At 39.6% G+C, this 20,650-nt stretch overlaps 1 protein-coding gene and 1 non-coding gene across 3 annotated transcripts in view; one reads left to right on the forward strand and one right to left on the reverse strand.

The window, feature by feature from the left end:
* The first annotated feature begins 695 nt into the window (after nt 1-695).
* The window catches only part of Spag16 (sperm associated antigen 16), an 834,729-nt gene continuing 814,774 nt past the window's right edge, over nt 696-20,650 (forward strand). For both annotated transcript variants that reach the window (XM_021198510.1, XM_021198511.1), the window contains exons 1-3: nt 696-841; nt 16,976-17,022; nt 18,066-18,161. In XM_021198510.1, coding sequence (XP_021054169.1) covers nt 724-841; nt 16,976-17,022; nt 18,066-18,161 — 261 coding nt within the window. In that variant the 5' untranslated portion in view covers nt 696-723. The remainder of the gene's footprint in view (nt 842-16,975; nt 17,023-18,065; nt 18,162-20,650) is intronic.
* On the reverse strand, nt 14,469-14,600 carry LOC115064139. Its single transcript, XR_003843995.1, has one exon. It is a non-coding gene; the product is annotated as a small nucleolar RNA SNORA17 (small nucleolar RNA).

The raw sequence follows: 20,650 nt of genomic DNA on the forward strand, positions 1-20,650 counted from the left end.
GGTAGCTCATAATTTTTTATGGATGTGAGTTTACCTCAGCAAAAATCAATGGCGTAATTCAATACGACTGAGACTATTCCAAGTCCGCATGTAGGAAGCCACGGTCCACACAGACGTCCACATAAACGAATCAAAAGATTGCTAGAAAGGATGTAATAAAGGTGAACATCCTCAGTTTTCATTGCTAAGGGTTTAAGGAGCATTTGGAAGCTCCCCAAAAGTGGTTCCTAGAGCTTTTCCCACTTCTTCTAGAAATACAGAGACAAGTATTTCGCCTTTTCTTAAGTCTTCCCTTCCCCAGAAACATTTGAGGTTCTCTACACATCTAAAAATTGAGGACCCACTTTGGCATGTGATAAACAAGAGTAAAGGAAAGCAATGGAGAAAAAGGAAGCCGGAAAGAGTGGCGTTAAAGCAAGCAAGCAAGCAAGGAAACAAACAAAAGGGGGAAAACAACAACAACAACAACAACAACAACAACAACACCCAAACAAGTAACTTGTGTAAATGTAATATGACTCCCTGGTTCAGGGCTTCAAGTCTGCAAGCCAAGCTTCCTGGGGCGGCTGGGGTAACTAGGCAACGCGTTGTCGTAGTAACTGCGGACGCGCAGAGGGCTTGACCCGGGCCTTCAGGTGCCCGGTTGGTCGGGGTGAGGGGTCCCGGGTTCTCGCGAGAGTCGCGGCGCCAGTCGGCGGGGCACCGAGGGACGCAGTTGCAACCATGGCTGCTCCGTCTGGGGTCCCGCCGCTGCGGGTGCTGGAGGCGCTGGGCATTGGCTTGTCACCCACCGGCGAGGTGTCAGAGGCGGTGACCTCCGAGGGCGCCTACTACCTGGAGCGTATCCTTCTGGTGGCCTCCCGGGCGGGCTGGTGACTGACGGGGCCTGCGCAGGGGCTTCCTGTCGGGGGCGCCTGTGGACCCCATCGATGGAGTGTCCGTGGGACCTCTAGGTGGAGTCTTTGCCAGCCCAGCTGTCCCAGCTGAAGCCATTTTAGGAGTGTAGGCTCATCTGTGGTTAGTCACGAGCAGAGTAGGGAAGCCTTCCAGGACCATGTAATTTACACCCTGACCTGTAGGATTGAGGCAGTTGACATGAAGGTGGCACAAGGAATCTCCCAACTCTCTGATAAATGGTACACACACACACACACACACACACACACACACACACACACACACACNACACACACACACACACACACACACACACACACACACACACACACACACGCACACACGCACACACGCACACAGACACGCACACCTACCCACACCCTCAGCATTTCTTCTTAGTAACTTCCATCAGATGTTGACATATGAAGGGAGATCTGTATGTACCTCTGGGCACCCTGTGGTCTTGTACCAGATCCAGTTGTGCTGCCCTAAATAATGGTAATTTCTCTCCATAGGGATGTTGCCTTCCTCCATAGTTTCGGTTTTGGCTGTTTTGTGGTAGCACCGGATAATACCCTGTCGTCCCCCCCCCCCACACACACATTGGGCTAATAAATGTTTGTGGAATGAGCTGGCGAATGCTTGGAAAACAGCAACAGATCATGATGAGCAGTTATGAATGTAGATACCAGAAAAATGAATAATTTTATATGTATAATTAGGTTCACTAATTTTTTGTAAGTCCTCAGCCTTCCCTTCTCTAGATAGGAAATTCTGGATTAATGTTCAGTGTTTGTAAGAGCCACTTACAGTAGATAAAAGAAAAATGGCTATATATAAAGATGTCAGACAGTAAAAATATTATTATTATTATTATTATTATTATTATTACTATTATTGGAATAGTTATAGAACCTTTTTTTCTTAATTCAGGATCTCATAGATCCAGCAGTGATCCATTTTGGGAGCTTTAGCAGGCTCAGTTAAGCAGAAAATATGTGGTATGATTTTGGATAAAAAATGATTTTTATAGGAGTTCGGTCTTGAAATCAATTTGAAAAGAATGTGGGTTGCCTTAGTGTCATAAATGAATCTTTATAATCTGTTTCAGAATGTTCACTTTAAAGTTAAAAAAATCATATTATTATGTCTCATTTTATCTGTACCAAATATAAGGGTTTCCAGTTTCCCTCCCAGTGAATTCCAACAAAACATTTGTAAATTTTTTTGTCATGAAAACGATTTCTCTAAACATAATTTAGTTATTAATGTAAGACTAATTGATAACCTTTTGAAGATGTATTTTTAAAATAAACATAGGATTCTTACACAATAAAACTTTAAACAAAAAAATCAGATTTATGGAAATTTCTAGAAGAGTACTGAATTAAAACTGCAACATATTTCAGTTTTCACACCCATTTTTAAAAATTTAACATCTTTTCATGTCATATATTTTGATCATGTTATCCCTTCCTCCCAACTTCTATCAGATCCAGCCCTTCTCCCTCCCCACCCAATTTTATGGTCCCCCAAAACAGAAACAGCAAAAAAAAAGAGAACTGACTAAAAAGTAAAACACAGCACCCCCACAAAAAGAAAACCCCACAAAACTGATGTCAAAACTGAAGGGTCTGGTGTTGGCAAAAGATACACCAAGATCAAGTTCTCAGCACAAGGGAGATTTATTTGCTCCAGTCGAATAAAGAGCAGTAAATAAAAGACAAAGATAGAGGACAAGAAAGAGGGAGGAGGAGTGGAGTGGGACAAAGGACTGCCTCTGGATGGAGAGGAGACAGATGTGGCCAACAGGCAGATGGCAGTTTAGAAAGGTTTAAGGGAAAACCCAGTGTTAGGATGAGGTGTTTAATTTGACCTGGTATGTTGACTAGGTGAGCCAACTTGCGGTGGCAGTTCTTTGATGGGTCGTGGTAGGCAGCTTTAGGAGGAGGAAGTGGGAAGCTTTAGGAACGCTGTCTAATGGTTTGTAGGAAGGGAATGGAGAAGAGCAAGACCTGCCAGAGCTGGTTGGCCATGCTCCAGCTTGCTAGCTTCTTTCAAAAAAACAGACTGGTAAAAAGACTAGTAAGACAGAAATCCTAAACAAAAGTAAAAGCAAAATGAAACAAAATGTTCACAAAAATACCTTTGAGTTGACCTTGTGGTTTACATCTACTCAAGGGCATTCGACCTGATCAGGGATGTAAAATGTGGTGTCACCCAATGACACAACTGGAGAAAACTGACTTTCCTTTTGTCAACTGGTATCAATGTAGGTATCTTCTTAGTTAGGGCTGGGACCCTCTGTCTGCTGCCCCTTCCCCATGACGGGGACCCCATCCTCATCTGGCTCGAACCTCTATAGGTCTTGCGTGTTTGGCCACACTCTTTGTAAGTCCATATCTTACGAAAATAAGTTAAATCACAGTTGCAAATGTAAGTAAATCTAAGTTTCAGGATTTTATTATCAAGTTCGTTAATTATCTGGCATCTATGCTTTTCTTCCACCTCTTCATGGTTGGCTGATTACTATATCATGTTCCGACCAAAGGATAGCTGGGAGAGAGCAAAGTCAAACATTTAACCAGTGGAGTTTGCTATATTCTGTGTCCGGGGAAGAGGTTTAGTCATGGGAGAGGCTTTAACTCTTAGTCAAAATGAAGTTTCAAGATTAATTGCGAATGCCAATTATCCTTGTATCCCTGGGCTCTCTTCACATGCATAATTAGGAATTGACAGTATAATGTTATTTGACATTGTTTTGTAAGGCAATTATGATAGTTGTCGAAGTGAGACTTTCTTGAGTTTAAAGTCTATAGCCCTCAGGCTACTTCAGTGCCTAATAAAAATTATAGTATGCATAAGTGAATCAGAACCCCAGTGTCCTTTATCCTGCATATATATGTAATCACCACTAATTTAGTGCAGTTTGCCCTAGATTTCCCTTACAGTTTGTGTCATACTCCTGGTACTAGATAATGACCTGCCAGTATTGAAAAAGGCCTCTGGAAGAGGTTCACTTGAGTTCTCCAGGATATCGTCTTCTACCCTGCTTAAACAGTCAGACAGTAGGGAGCATGTATAGACTAATGTGGCTCAAGCCAGACACAAAAGCAGGACTCATCATTAGTGTCAGAGTTTCCGTTGTGCCGAGTAGTTTTATGTCAACTTGACAGGAGCTAAAGCCATCTGAGAGGTGTGAACCTCAATTAAGAAAATGCTTCCATGAGATTAGGTTGTAGGCAAGCCTATAGGGCAGTTTCTTGGATGGTAATTGATAGAAGACAGCCTACCCCATTGTGGGTGGGGCCATCCTGGGCTAGTGGTCCTGGGTTCTATAAGAAAGCAGGCTGAGCATGCCAGAGGGAGCAAGTCAGCAAGCAGCAGCACTCCTCCATGGCCTCTGCATCAGCTCCTGCCTCCTGGTTCCTACCCTGTTTGAGTTCCTGTCCTGACTTCCTTTGTTGCTGAATGGTGTTGAAGTGTAAGCCAAATAAACTTTGTCCCTGTACTTGCTTTTGATCATGGTGTTTCATCACAGCAATAGAAACCCTAACTAAGACAGATGTCAACTGGCATACATGGAAAGAGGAACCCTCAGTTGCAGAATTGTCTAGGTCACTTGACCTGTGGCCATGTCTAAAGGACATTCATATTCATTCTCTCTCTCTCTCTCTCTCTCTCTCTCTCTCTCTCTCTCTCTCTCTCTCTCTCTTTTCCTTCCCTTCCCTCTCCTTCCTCCACCTTGCTTCCTCCCTCCCTCCCTCCCTCTCTCCTCCCTCTCTCCCTTTCTCCTCCTCCTCCCCCTCTCCTTCCTTTCTCCTTTTCTTTTCTTTCTTTCTTAAAAAGGTTTATTTATTGCATATAAGTACACTGTAGCTGTCTTCAGACACACCAGAAAAGGGCACCAGATCTCATTACGGATGGTTGTGAGCCACCATGTGGTTGCTGGGAATTGAACTCAGGACCTTTGGAAGAGTAGTCAGTACTCTTAATCGCTGAGCCATCTCTCCAGCCCCTCTTTGTTTTCTTTTGAGACAGGGTTTCTCTGTGTATTATCTGGCTGTTCTGGAACTCACTCTATAGACCAGGCTGGTCTGAAACTTACTGCAATCTGCCTGCCACTGCCTCCTGATTGCTGACAGGGCATTTCTTGATTGCTAGTTGATTCAGGCAAGCCCAAACCACTATGATTCCTGCCATCTCTAGGCATGTGTGGCTAGCTGTATAAGAAAGGTTGTTAAGCAAACCAGAAAACCAATTCTATAGGCAGCGTTCCTTCATGGTTTCTTCTTCATGCCCTTGTTTTTCTTTTATGCCTTCAAATAAAGCCTTTCCTCCTCCAACCACAAGGTCAGCGCTCCATCACAGTAACAGAGAAGCAAATTAGGATGCTATGGATAATGCTTCTGTTAAAGTGTGGCCCAGGGGGTTTGTTATGGCTTAGGGAGGATATTCAGGGGAAAGACCTCATGGCTGTGACAGTCTTCCTTGGTACCTGTTGCTTGTGATCATTGACTCTTGTTTCTCCTGTGAAGGGCTTCACTATGTAATTGCTTCTGTGTTTTAAACTTCCACAAAGTGAACTGGCAGCAGGCATGACTTGGCTCTTATCTTTGCTGTCACCACAGCATTTAGAGATCTAGTCAAGTGATGTATGAATTCCTTATGGAACTTCTTGTTAGAAAAATACTTGCACTATTATAAGATATACCGGGATAAATAGTTGTCTACTGAACTGGCAGAAAAGTCTGGCGGTGGTTGTCAGTGATACTTTTTAAAGTCATAGTTTGAAGATGTTGCAGTTGTAGTAGTGACTAAGGACTGCCTAGAAAGTTGTGGTTGCTCAGGAGTTCCCAGTTGCAATTGTTAGTTGCAGGCTGGGATACGTTTGTATTAAAGGGGCTAAAGGTTAAATGATTTTGGTGTTACTTGTCAAAACCAAAACCTTTTCCAAGGAAGGAAAATGAAATACACATTTTAGGAAAGGGAAGTATTATCTTTTTTTTCTTAACTCTATTTCCCGACTGGTATTTAACTATTTTGTCTTTCTGTGTATTCCACCAGTAAGAATTTAGGTTTAGGCTGTGTAAATGAGTTTGCTGCCTGCTTTATGGTCCCCACTGTCCCAGGAACAGTCATGACTGAGTGCAGTTAAAGTTAGGCTTTACAGCATCTTCATCTCTGGATACAGACTCAGTGTCTACAGCTGTCAAAGTAAGGATTCCAGAAACACACTGGAATAAGCTGAAGCATTAGAGTGGTATCCCATCTACAATAGCTGTTTTCTGTGCAGAGCCTCACTTCAGGAGTGATTTTCACTGATAATGTTCACTAAATAAAAATTCTACCTTTATTGACTTTATTGTTGTTTATTGTTTTTTACCATTTGGTTATTTTTAAAGCAAAGAAATGTTAATTGAGTAACTAAAAAGAAGTAGCAAGTATAATGGATTTACAAGTATCTTTCCTTCTCTTCCTTTATTTCTTCCTTCCTTTCTTTAAAAAAAGTTTATGAAACAGATAACATCTGTTTCAGAGTTTATAAAATGATACATCCTGAAATTTTATAATATTGTAAAATATATTTGTGAAACAATTAGTAACTGCTAATTAATGTTTCCAATTATCAGGAAAATTATGTTTACATACTAGAATTTATTATATATATATATATATATATATATATATATATATATATATATGCCACACCACCTCCAGTAGGATCTGTGTGACAAGTTCCACAGACTGAGGTGATTGACCTCAAAAGGGAGAGGCCTCCTGGAACTGGTTGTGGAACTCTTTGCTGGAGAAAAAATATTGAGCCATAGTTCTCACGGCAATCTATCTGTTTTGTTTTCTCTTACTCCTTTTCTTATTTACATATTCCTGGTAGCCAAGATATTAAGCCAGAATAATGGGTAAGAAACCATCCCTAGAGATGGGGTCACTAACATGACCTTATCCCCAGGGAAACCAATGCTTTACTTTCTAAATCATTTACAAAACTATTATGATAGATAAAAACTTTCCCAACAATAAGATTTCATATGGCTACACATGTGTCATCAGAGATGGATTTTGGTATATGGTAAAGAAAGCCTTAATTAGAAAGAATTGAAATAGTTTAAATTTATATATTGAAGATTTATTTTAAAAAAAAATCAGGCATTAGATGTTAAATAATAATTGACCATGGGGCTGGAGAGTTAGTTCAGTGGTTAAGAACACTGACCGCTAAAGATTTATTAACATACTCCTGGAAATATGCCACTAGCCTTGCATGACAGCCCCCACTGAATACATCCTTTTAGAATTGTTATATTTTGATGATTTATAATGATGTTACCTGTTCTGATTGTGATTCACTGAATACATAGTTTCAGAGTTGTAATGCTTGGATGATTTTTTGTTCTTTACTGTGCAAATGATTTTTGTTGGTATTTGTGATTGTCTCACTGGGTATAGTTTCTAAGAGACGTAACATTTGGTTTTTTAAGGTATAAAATCCCCTGCTTGAGAGCTGCAAAATACACTCAGATTCAAACTGCCTCTGTGTTTGTTTCTGTTTGTCACCACCCAATCCTTACCCACCTAGCTTCAAGGACCCTCATTCTAGGGACACCCCATACCTGACTTGGGTGGTCTGTGGCATATATATGTGTGTGTTTATTTTATCAAATAAAAAGATTTGATAACTTTAATGTATACTCTAGACCAACAGCTATGAAACTAAACCCAGGATGTTCAGCATTACATGTATTAATGCCATGGGCTGTTTAGAGAGAAACTGTTTGGTGCTGTGTTCTGTCGTCTGTATTAACTTTAATGAATCACACATGTAACTGTAAATGGCGAGTTTAATGCAGTAAATCTGGGTGAGCACTGAGGTTCTTCGTGGCTAACAAGCTCCCAAGATGCTACAGGTCTGGAGCCTATAATTGGAGCAGCAAGCTTTGAGACAAATACCCTGACTTGTAGCCGTTATATTTCCAGATACTGTTGGGCATGCTGGCACGTGCCCACGATCCCAGCCCTCAGAGTTCTGAGCGAAGGGGGCGTTGAGCGGCAGCTCCAGGCTAACTGTTGCAGGCTCTGTTTCAAAACCACAGCACTAACACATTGTTCAGATAGAGGAGTAGTGTACAGAGCTCCTGTCTTTGTGTCTCCCTGCCAACTAATTGGAAAGACCCCCAACCAGCATGAGAACTATAGATTTTACATGTTAACTGACAGTTCTTCCAGCTATGAGAAGATGTCTAATAGCTGTCTGGCACCAGAGTAGCCAAGGGCTTTCCACAGCTTTGAGTACCTATACAGTGCTGGTAATTCAGAGGACTCACACAGACTTGTTAGTAAAGGCTGCCACAAGTTATCAGTTAGAATGTGACCACAAGCACGCATATCAGTTGTTGTCGCTTGTGTCTACTTCTCAGTTAACTTTAGGCTGGTATTCCTAAGCAAGAGAGAAGATGACAGTGATATTTGATATTTATAGTACCCTTTCTGTTTAGGAAATAAAATGTTAATAAGGGAGGATCTCAATGAGCTTTTTTGTTTTGTTTTGTTTTAATTGCTTCTGTGAACATTGGCTCTGAGAGGATTACAAAGTGATTTCTGTCGACAGTAGCTCTGTGAAGTTACAGAAAGCATACATTTGTGATGTTTGTTCTCTCTAAAGATGCTGCTGGCTGTAATCACTCCCTATGAGTGTGTCAGTGGTAGAGGATTTCATGGGAAGGAGTTTGTTTACTGCTTTAAGCTGCAGATTGTTCATTGATTTCTGCCCGTGGCCCATTTGCAGAAGAATATACTTGTGACCCATTAAGACCGTCATCTCTGCTGTCAGTCCAGCTAAAGTGTTTCTCTGAGGCACCTGGTCTTGAAGTTGTGTCTCCTGTGCTACTATAATCATTCTCTGCTCCATGACACTGTCCAAGCACGCATTATTATAAACAGTGGCCTATCTTCTACTGGAATCCACAAAATCAGGAACTAGGGCAAATTTTGCTTGTTTCGATACTAGCATTTACTCCCTCTATGACTAACTACCAAGGAGTGTTTTGTACTGTAAAACTCCCAAGTCCCTATATTCTTTTTAGAAACCATGAATATGTGGCAGAGTGGGAGCTGTAGTCCCTGACTAGACTGTAACTCTACCATAAGGTGTTTGACCTGGAAGTGGGGGCTCTGGGCATAGGCAGGAAGGTGCGTCCATTGAAAGGACCAGAGTAAGAGCAGGCTATAGGATGAGGCTTTGCCGAGGTGAGTGTATAGAAGAGCAGGGGTTACAGCCGAGGGCAACAAGAGCGGTGACAAATGAGACTTGGATCTAGAATTCAACATTACCATTATTTTATTCTTTGAAGGAGTAGTAGGCAGATAGTAGGCAGAGACCTTTGAACTGCTCAGAGCCAGCTTGGCATCATTAAAACAGTTTTAAGTCCAAATGCTCACTTACTTTTCCCAGTGGAAAGTGGCTCTGCATGCAAATCACAAAGAGCTTAATTGCCTGGACATTTTCTACACAGGACCTCCTGAGAGATTAGCAAACAGGAGAGAAAGTTGTTCAGTAAAAGCAGAAGCAAAGAGTTTTCTCTTTCAGACAGTTGTCTGTGACTTGTTCCTTTCCACCCTTGCTAGATTTCTCTCCAGAGGAATGCTTCCCAAACATTTTCACACGGGATGTTCCATCAAATTCTCCTTTATTTCATCCCTGAGGATGCCCCAAGGGTCGGGGAATCAGTATCCAAATGTGGTGCGTTCTCTTTAGGAGCCCCTCGGAGGCTTTGCAAACAGAACCATTCCCTGTGCTGGGCAGTTCATCTGTTTTCACTGGGTGGATCATGAGTTGGCCTCCGATTATAAGCCCAGCTTTACATCATCACTGGAGAGGTTAGAGTCAAGGCTGTGGCTTCAGTTTTAAGTCTGTGAGCCTCTCAGGGTGCACTGCACTGCTGTCTCTCTCTCACTCCTGTTTCCCTTTCTTCTCCCAATTTACAGGTTCACTGAGGCCTGCATTTCCAGTGACAAACGTTATTTTGACATTGCCGCAGAATCACTTAGTATTAGCTTGTGCATCTGGCCATGTGTTGCTAGCTATCCAGGCAACAAATGCATACAAATGTCTACACCAAAGTACAGCTGCATTGTCAAGGGTTCCGTAGCAGTGCGTGTGAGATGAGTTGCTCTGAGAAGTTTTTCTGTTCAGATCATGTTTTGTGCATACTTAAAGGTATCAGTCAAAGAGTGTATCGGCTCCTCTTTCGGATGCTTTTCTCTGGTTTGATCTTTCTTTTTATTAATCCTTTGGCCTTGGTTAAATTAATGATCAGTTCTATAGCCTCTAGCTGATTTATGCTTCTCTCTCCTTTGTGGTGCTCAAATTGAGCTATTTAAATGATTTTATTTAGCTGCCAGGAAGGTGCCCCTGAGAGGTGGAAAATAAATATGTGAGTTCATTACCCAGGATATTGAAAACAAAATTTTGTATTTATATTATCTAATATATTAATAAACCCCATATTCTTACTGTGCCAGTGTAGAAACAGTATATGACAGAGAACTTTTGGAATTGAACTTAAGAAACATTGACTCTGTCATTTATAGTTATGTAATCCCTAGGAAATCTTTTAATTTCCTTTTCTTAATTTTCATCTTCGAGATGACTGGGACATTGTATTTCTTAGGGTCATTTTGAAAATAAACATTGCTATAGTCCTGGGAAATGCTTCAATGGTTTATAAAGTGCTAATTTTCTTATAATCTGTTATTTTTTATTGTGGGGAAGCATTAGGTTCTTCATGATTAAAATTATTGTCTAGGATATTTGCTGGAGAGGCGCATAGGAGTTCTGAGTGTTGTCTGACATTGCCAGTGTTCTGAGAACAAATCACATTTTCAGCTCTATTTTACCATCTGAACAACTCACCTGTGGATTTGTTCCTCACGGGGACAGTATGTGCTTATTTGTATGTGCAGAAGATTTTGGAGTATTTTCTTTGTTAAGGAGTTTGTTATGTATGTGTGGGAAGAATGACATTATTTTCTGTAGACTGACTGGCATTATGTGCTGTTGAAGTTGCCTTGGGGTAGCCACTTCTCAGAAGAGACTAATGTCCTTTAGCTGAGCAAAGGACATCTCATTGAAGTAAATAAAAATATGGCAGACAATGCAAATCTAGAATGGGAGGGAAATTTAGATTGGTTTGCATTGTTTGTCCTTTCATCTAAACAATAAGGGAAGACTTCTCCATAGATGCCCATTTCTTTCTAGGATAATAAAAGAAATAATAATTTAAAAAATGGTTATACAGCCCTTATATAATCTAAAGCCCATTCTAAATGATCTTCTCACGTATTTTATCTTTTGGCTTTTTGAAAGCATATGAAGTAGTTTGTTAGCCGGACTACCCTAAAATGCTGTGCAGTGGTCCCTCCTCCGGGTATTTATGTTCAGTTTTGAGGTTCTGGAGATAAAATCCAGGCCCTCATGCATGCCCAGTAAGGTCCTGTGTGGTTTTGTTTGTTTGTTTTTCTACTCACTGTATACTAAACGTTGTTGCCCTGCACAGCCTTTATTATATTGAAGTTGTGACTTCCGAGACTTGGCTTTAAATGCTGTTGTGGTTTCTGCATCATGTATTCCTAACTCTGATGCAAGCATAGCTACTATATCTTCAGCCTGTGAAGAAACTCACGTGAAGACTGAACTAAGGCCTTCATCCAGCTGTTAGACAGCTGTCAGTCAGCTGTCCTATAAGTACATGCCTTAGCTCAGATTTCAGATGACTTCCCCCTCTACTCCTTACTGTGTCATCATGGTAGACCCTAAGAATCGTCCAGCTAAGTAGCATGTGAATTCTTGACCTTCAGAAAATGTGACACAGCAAATGTTTACTGTTCCCTTGTAAGCATTATTGAAATATGATTGACAATATAAATTGCTACATTTGAGCTGTACAATGTAAAACTTTGATACACATATCGAGGACATTTGAGTACTTAATACATGTGGTGGTTTGAATGACAGTTTTATGTAAAAGCCAAGTTTTTCTCCTAGACCCAAGTTCTGTGATTCAAAATATGTATACAAACACCTTGGCCATAAGCTTTGGCTATTCTCTGACCATCTTATATGGTAATAACCTGTTTATTCTGATCTAAGTTCTGCCACAAGGCTGGTCACCTCTGCTCAGCTCTCCTGCTTCTGGCCCCCTCCATGTTCCTCGGCCCATCCTCCTGCCTGGCTCCATCCCTCTGCCAATCAGATGTCCCACCTTCTAGTTCCTGCTTCAGCCACAGGCCAGTCAGCTTTAATTGAAAGGTGTTGCATCCATACAGTACACGAGATTTTCTCTACAGTTTCCCTCATGGTGTCCGGTTGATGGTGTTAAGGTAATGTGTCTTATTTTAGGAAGTATGTCATTGGATGCAAAAGTGTTTTATCCAGCAAGAGAAAAGCAATGAATACAATGTACTTGCTTCCTATAGTCACATTTTAAAAATGGTTGCTTTATGTAGCATACAAAATAATTTGCTCCATCATGATATGTTACACATTTATATCTTCATTTTGCTTCATTGTCCTCTTTGTATCACCCCCTCTCCCATTTCCCACTTACCTCAGACTGATACTGTGTACTTTGACATCATGAATTTGATATGCATATATTGATAGCACACCTAGATTTCTCCTATGAGAGAAAGCAGGCACCATGTGTCCTTCTGAGTTCCTTGTGTTTTTAACGTGATGATCTTCAGTTTTTTTTTTTTTTCCTGAAAATGACAAGGTTTTTAATCTTTATAGCTGAACAGAATTCCACTGGGTATATATATGTGCCATATTCTCTTTATCAGTCATGTTAATGGATATCTAGGCTGTTCCTATGTTTTGGCCTTTGTGTACAGATATGCTGTACAGGTATTTCCTTGTATGCTGACTTCAGTCCCTTTGGGTTTATATCCAGGAATGATAACCTGCATCATGAATTAGCTCTGATTTTCTGCCCCCATTTTTAATAGCTCTTCATTTGGAGTAATGGAACTACTAAAATCTATGCTCTTTGAAAAATATCAAGTATATGACACATTATTGTCCCGTGGGCGCCATGCTGTGCACTAGGCTTCTGGAACTTTCTCACGTCACAGATCGGAAATCTGTTCTCTTTAATCAACGTCTCTGTTTTACCTTCACCTTTAACCTGTGGCAACTACCTTCTACTTTCTTCTTCTTTTCCTTAAAAAGAAACTTTTTTATTGGTTCTTTGTAAGTTTTACATCGTGCACCCCAATCTCACTCATCTCCCCTTCCCCTTGTACCTGCACTCCACCCTTGCAACCTCCCCACCAACAGAGAAAAACCAATCTCATTGTAGAAGTTGTAGTGTGTCACAGTGTGTCCCACAGCCTACCCATTTGTCCACATGTTTTTGATTGCAAATGCTCACTGCAATAGCTCATTGGTCTGAGGTCTCTGACCAGTTCTGCCACTCTCATGACCCTGGGGCTAGCTCTTTTGTCTGCCATAGTGGACAAGGGATGAGGGAGAGGAGGAGGGCATCTTTCCCTCTCCTACATTACCCCAAAGCAGACAAGTTGCTAGGCTAACTCTCCCATGCTCACACCCTTGGGGCTGGCTCCCCTGGGCCCTGCCAGCTCGACTGTGCTGCTCAGGTGCGGGGCAGGGCCAACTCTCCCAGCTACTGCTGATGGTGAGGGCAAAAGGGAGAGGAGCAGACCTCTTCCTTGCCAATGCCATCACAGAGCAGGCAAGGGGCAGGGTCAGCACTCCCACAAGTATCCTCTCCAGCCAGCTCACCCACAACCCTCACACCCAGGGTTTAGCCCTCACATTGACTATGCTGCCCAGGTAACATGCAGGGTCTGCTTTCCCAAGTACAATAGTAGGTGGGGGGAAGGTCCAGCTCTCCCCTTCTCATGACCCAGGGGCAACTCACCCACAACCCCTGCTGCTGTGTCAAGTACTGCAGCTGGCTATGGATTAGGTCAGCTTTCCTGCTAAGAAGCCCCCAGGGTAAACTATCCCATAATGCCCAGGTGAGGAATGGGCCAGTTCTGCCTGGTTCTCAGACAACACATCCCCTGGCAGCAGTCCAGACTAGGGACATGTCAGGCCTTTGAGGCAACAGATCCCTGCTGCTTCAGGTCCATGCACTGAGTTGTGTCTGGCAGTGGTAACAGTCCAGGACCCACCATGGTCCCAGGTAGCCACACTGAGTACTCACATCAGCTGTTCCTCACAAGTTCCCAGTTCTGCCTCTCGTCACTGTGACCACATCTTTCTATTTTCTTTTTCCCATTTCTGCACCACTTGCTTTCTCCTCTTAGTGGTCCCCAGTGCTGCTAATGTCTGAGATCATCTCAGGATTGGTCTTAGGAATGCTATGCTTGGCTCATGCAATATGGTAACAGGAAGGGGTCATCTGGGGCATGGTCTGTCCCCAGCCCCAGGCATGCAAGGTCCAAGACCGGTGGTAATGTCAGGCTATCTCCCTGTCTGGGCCCCATGGCAATGGTGGTTGTCTCAGTCTCACTTTCTTTTTTTAGTGAATACTAAGCTGCTAATCATTCAGATGTTCACAGGTCAAAACGCTGAACATAGATATGGCCTCTCTCCTCTCTGTCACCTCAGGACGCACATCTGACACAGCAGCCATACCTGCAGTGCCTCTAAGGGCAGAGTACTTTCTATTTCTTCATGTTGAACAATTTATAGTTTCCAGGTATAAGTGAGATTCCATGTGTTTGTTTGTTTCTGATTTATTTTTGTTTGGTTTACCATCTTCCAAGTTCAACTGTACTGTAATAATCAGTGTTGGTTTATTGTTCTTTTAAGCCATATGTGGTTGGAAATTTGTTATGCATCAATATAGAGTAAATGCAGAGTTTGGAAACTGAGGTGCTAACCTAAGTATCAGAGTGGCCATGGAAGTTGGATTATACATATATTCAGAGGACTTAAAATTGGTGAAGAAAAAGTAACTTAGCAATATGGCAGCCAGCATCTTGGTGCTCCCTAAGGCACTGCTGGCAAGGTTGCTGGCAAGGCATTATAGGAGGAGGAAGACAGTCCTACTAGGAATTGTTTTGCAGCAAGAGATAACTAGCCCAAGTAGTCATGTCTCTCCTTGGAGTATTTAATTTGGATCCATTGAAGTTATGAAACAGATTTCAGGCATACACAATCTGTGTATATTTGTTGCTTTATCTTTGAACTAGTTATTTTTACCATATTATTGAGAGAGACACTCATGCTTGACCATAGAATATCGACTGTTTGGCAAGTATCTGGTGCCTGGGGATTGGCCATAGGTGAATTAGGATTAAGGATCTCATGTGAGTGACAGGACTAGGCAGATAGTGAATTGTGATGGGTGATGAAGGAACTGAGTGTTAAGAATGTATTTAGAGGCTTAGAGTCCCATGTGAAAAAACGGCCAGTTCTTCTAGTATTTACCCAGCACAGAATCCCTGCAGACCATGGAGAGGCTGCAACATCACAAAGCCTGAAATCTGGATTGATTCCCAACCTTGGTCCAAGGTCTTGAAAGTTGTATCTTTGATTTTTGATATGTAAAATGGAGAGAATAGCTCCAGACTCATAACAGGATGAGGAGTTAATGTCTTAGTACATGGATACATAGGTAGGGTCTATGCCTAGTTCTTATTAAATACTGTGTGTTATCTATTCTTGTTACAAATAATAGAACCTGTCATCTATGTTCATATATATATACATATATATATGTACATATATATACATATATATGCATACATATACATACACAACCACTTCAGACACAAAACAATGTAACCACCAGAAAAATTTTAAAAATTGACTAATTTCATCTTTGATTTTAGTAACCATTACTGTATAGTCAAGTGTCTATTTCACAGTATTTAAGCTCAGAATCTCAATTCAAGAGTAATAGTTCCAAAAAACTAAGCAACCAACCAACTGAAAAAAATCATGCCCCCAAGGCAAGTATTATGATTTCCTCGAGTGTAAGGTTATGTTAAATATTTCATTTATTACTAGAGTAACACAGCATTTAGAGTCCTCACAGCAGCACATCTCGAACTCCTTGTTGCTAGAATCATTTTTGTAACAATATTTTAGGCATTTATAAAATATTGAATTGGTTATTCTAAACATTTAGAGAAACTTTAAGCAGAACTTAATTAGAAACCTAGATGTATGTCAAAAGTAGAGATCTAAGTTTTATTCATCTAAATGTTACTGCGTCTTTCACTTATTCTTCAGTATCAGTGTGCCTACGGGGCCTTCACTTACAATACCTGCAGCCAAGTAATGTTGTGTTACATTATGACTATTTAGAAGCTTTGGGAAATTCAGTTTTTATTCAGATAATTAGTAAATTTACTATTTTCTTACAGTTCTTATTTATCATGTGAGAGCTTGCATATATATATATATATATATATATATATATATATATATATATATATGTTCAAATGTGTGTGTGTGTGTGTTTGTGTGTGTGTGTGTGTGTGTGTATTCCTTTGTGTAAGTTCAGTCATATTCATGCCATGATATGGAGATCAGAGGACAACCTCCAGTGTCTGTCCCCCTTTGCACCTGTTATGAGAGGGTGACTATTGTTCATTGATGCCCTTCTAGCCAGTTGGTCTTTGAGCCTCCCATCCTGTCTGCTTTTATGTGGGTTTTGAGTGTCTGAACAAGGATTTTCATGTTTGCATGACCAGCACACTACCCATTTGGTACACACCTAGCCTTCTCTCTAATTCCTGTTACCTGAGTGATATTCTCTACTTTAAAAATATTCTTAGTATCAAGCTGGGAATTATAAGATAATAGTCATTCAAGCAGATATAAATGTAGATTTCTATGGACTAATTGAAATGATTTATATCTAAATTTATAGGTCTTATGAAAAAAAAAGGTTGAAAATTAAATTCTATTTACAAGTTTCATATTGAAGTAATTAGATCAAATACTGTATTTGAAGTCAAGTAATTTTAGTCTAATAACATTATTCCACTTTTGTGCATTTCAACTTGACAAAAAGCTCAGAGGTCACCATCACCGAAACATCGGACGATGAATGCGAATATGAAGAGGTAACCTATTAACTTTACATCTCAATGAGTTCACTATAGCCATTCCTATGAATTTTTTGTCTTGTTTTCTGAAGCATATGGGGACTTTATTTAAGATAAACTAGTTTTTGGCTGTGAGCTGGGAAAATGCCTTTTAACGTGTGCACTGTCTAGGACACTGTCTGCCTGTTTTGGTTCCCTCAGCATCATTCCTTATGCTCAGCTCCTGTGACCTCCCTCGTCTCTGGCTCCATAGATGGCCATTCCCACAAAGGAATCTTTCCATCATCCCGACTGTTCTTAGTGGGGATTGCCAGGTTGCTAGCACCAGTTGAAACTCAGGCCTCTGCTTTCTTCTACCCTTCACTTTAGCTCTGTAAAACATGCTCCTGTCTCGGCATTTCCCTTTAATTCCTTGTTCTCATCAAAGTCTGCCGTTACTTCTGAGACTTGGATGTAAAGTCATTTTTAGGTGTCAGAAACTGACCAGAACAGTGTGGAAGAGAGCCTGGCAGCCCGTGGCCTAGACAGGCAAGAAGCTTGTTACTTATACATATTTAGTTGAACTCTGCAATGAAAAGTTTTACTTTAGAAAGAAATTTTCTGAAATTAAATGTAGATATGTTTCCTTCTGTTTCCATATCAGCATTAGTTAAAAATGATGCTTTTTATTTAGTTGTATAATTTACTTCCTCAGTACAAGATCCTGTGTGAGACCTGCTCAATATTGTGCCCTATTTCTTGATTTTTAGATGCGTGGTCAACTATAGTATAAAGATTGGTCTGGAAAACTCCATAAATAAAGAATATGTTTAAAATTACTTTATTGTAGTCAGTTGTTATGATTGTTATGTTACTATTATCACCATTACTGATTTCTTATTGTGCCTAGATTATAAATTAAACTTTATTGTATGTTTATGTGGAAACAATAGTATGTTTTAGGTTGGGAACTAAACATAGTTTGAAGTAATGTTGGATGTCTGAGAATATATTCCTCATATAAGTTGGGGACTGCTGTAGGGTACTTGACATCTCTGTCCATTCTTCCTGCCTTTGTCTAGATACCAGATGACAATTTCAGCATTCCGGAAGGAGAAGAAGATCTGGAGAAAGCAATTCGCATTATTGGAGAGCAAGCCAGGGACATCCATATCTTGGTGAGAATTCGAACACTACTCTAGTTCAGAGTTCAAAGTGAATATGTTTACATGAAGCTTTGACAGTCACAACTTCAAATTATGAAACAGAATACTATCATCTGAAATATCTTTTCTCTTTTATTAATTTTCATAACACCCCCACTTAAAGCAAGCTTTATCTATTCTCTGTAACATCTACATATAATATCTACTCTTATATGGGTTTCCAACAACTAATACCTTCCCTGAGAACTGATTAATCCAATAAGAGATTAAACCAAAATTATTCAATACTGATATTGAATGTATCAACTACAGATTATATAATAATATGTATAATGCTTTATAAGCATTTTGTGTCTTTCTTTGCCCAGAATTATCAAGAATATATGAAATGTATGTTTGATAACACTTTCTTTTCTAGGACATGAACTAATTTGTTAAGACTAAAATAAGAAATAATGTGTGATTATAATATGAATTATAGCAAACAAGACTCTTGCCATCTTTATAACACTGAAAAGAATATTCAAAAATTGATCATAATTTAGTTAGCCTAAAAACCACTTCACAATTTCACACCAATATTAATTTAAAAGGATGTGAAGTTTGGCTTCTTGAGTTGAGAAGGTCTGTTAGACTTTGTTCTTCCTATGTTCATTTAGCCTCTTTATAGTTAGTAGACTTCTTTTGTTCTAGAAATACATTGAATCTCCTAATACTCTATATACATAACAATTGAAAGCAAACTGAAAAGGAAGAATCTATGAGTCCACAATTTATTAGATCCTGTTATGATTGCAGTGATGTAACTCATAGTGAAGAATTTAGTAGTAAAGTCAGTGGATAAGTTCCCTCTAGGAAGACAGAACATGGGGTCTCCTACATATTGTTTTTAGTCTGTTGGATATCTCAATGCTATGACTTATCAGAAAAAAATTAAAATACAACCTTTTGGATGAAATAAAAGACATGATTAATCAGTGGTTAGCTTGCCTCTTAATTTATCATTCTATTAATAGAGACCATGGACTGAACTCTGAATAAATTGTATGTGTCTTATATTTAAAGTGATTTTTAAAAGCATGGAAATATAGGTAATGCTATTGATCTATTTGTTATACTTTATACTACAGTTTTTTCCAAGTGTTGACATAAGCAGTTAGGTATATATATATATATATATATATATATATATATATGCATGCAATGCATATGGATATATGTAGGCATGGATGCATGTATATCTCTGTAGGTATTCCTTAGAGAAGGTCAGTATATAATTTTACAAAAGGAAAGGCTTACTTAGAATTTAATTGAATTTCCTTATTTAAAGTTTTCTTGTAAGTATAGTAAATTTTTTTTTTTACAAACTTTGATTCTTGTTTATTTTACTATGTTTTGTAGTAACAACATATCTAATGATTTTTCGATTTTTATAAAACTTAGAATTTTGATTTTTAAATATTAGAATAAAATTATGTTTAAATTTCTGACAGTTTGGCCTTCTTTCCTTCTTTATCACCTTCTCTGAGACAGCCAGAAGATGAAAGGCATTTCTTGAGAATGTTTATGGCCTTTTGAGCAGTGTAAGTGGTCACTGGCTCCTGTTACAGCCTTGCAGTCACACAGTCTCCAGAGTGGTGGAGACCTGAAGTGCTGCTCTTCTCACTCATCATTCCATTTGGTTTTGTAAAGTGGGTTTATTTTCCACAGGATCTGTATGTTAGCATATAAAAGCTTTATTGTTTGCCAGGCTTGGTGGCTCACACCTTTAATCCCAGGAAAGTGGAGGCTGGTAGGGCTCTGTGAGTTTGAGGCTAGCTTGCTTTTCCTAGTGAGTTCCAGCATAGTCAGGGCTACAGAGTAAACCATGTTTGAACCTCCCCACCAAATTTTTATTGTAGCCAGTTATGGTGGCATACTATGGTGGTATATGTGGCAGGAGTATCAGGAGTTGGAGGCCAGCCTGGGCTACACTAATGAAATTTTATTATAATTATTTTAAGAGAAATAAGTACATATTTCAGAATTTAAATTTTTATATCCTAACTCTTATTGTAGCTCACACAAACAATCTGTCTGGAGTCCTCTATCGTTTCCAAGAGTATAATAGCATGCTAAATAAAAAAAAAAAAGCCTCATGGGCATTTTTAGAAACTAAAGAGAATGCACTCCTTTTTAGTATGTCATTCTTTCTCTTCATCCAGTTTTCCCAATTCCTTCTCTCATTTGTCTTATATAAAATTTCTCTTCACATTTATTGAAAAGTTATACTCTAAAATGTTTTCAATTACTTTAAGAATTAACACCAGAAAAGTGATACTTTAGTATACTGAGAATTAAAACCTCAGGTATTGTGTTTTCTATGCCCTATCACTTAAAAACTCCTGTCAAAATAAATATGTGAAGCAATTTTAATAGTTATAGACTCAACGATTAAATCACACTGAGCATATTTGTTATTGAGTTCATATGTTCTTTTTTTTGTTTTTGTTTTTTGTTTT

This window comes from Mus pahari, chromosome 5 (genome assembly GCF_900095145.1).
Source record: "Mus pahari chromosome 5, PAHARI_EIJ_v1.1, whole genome shotgun sequence".
Taxonomy (NCBI): Eukaryota; Metazoa; Chordata; class Mammalia; order Rodentia; family Muridae; genus Mus; species Mus pahari.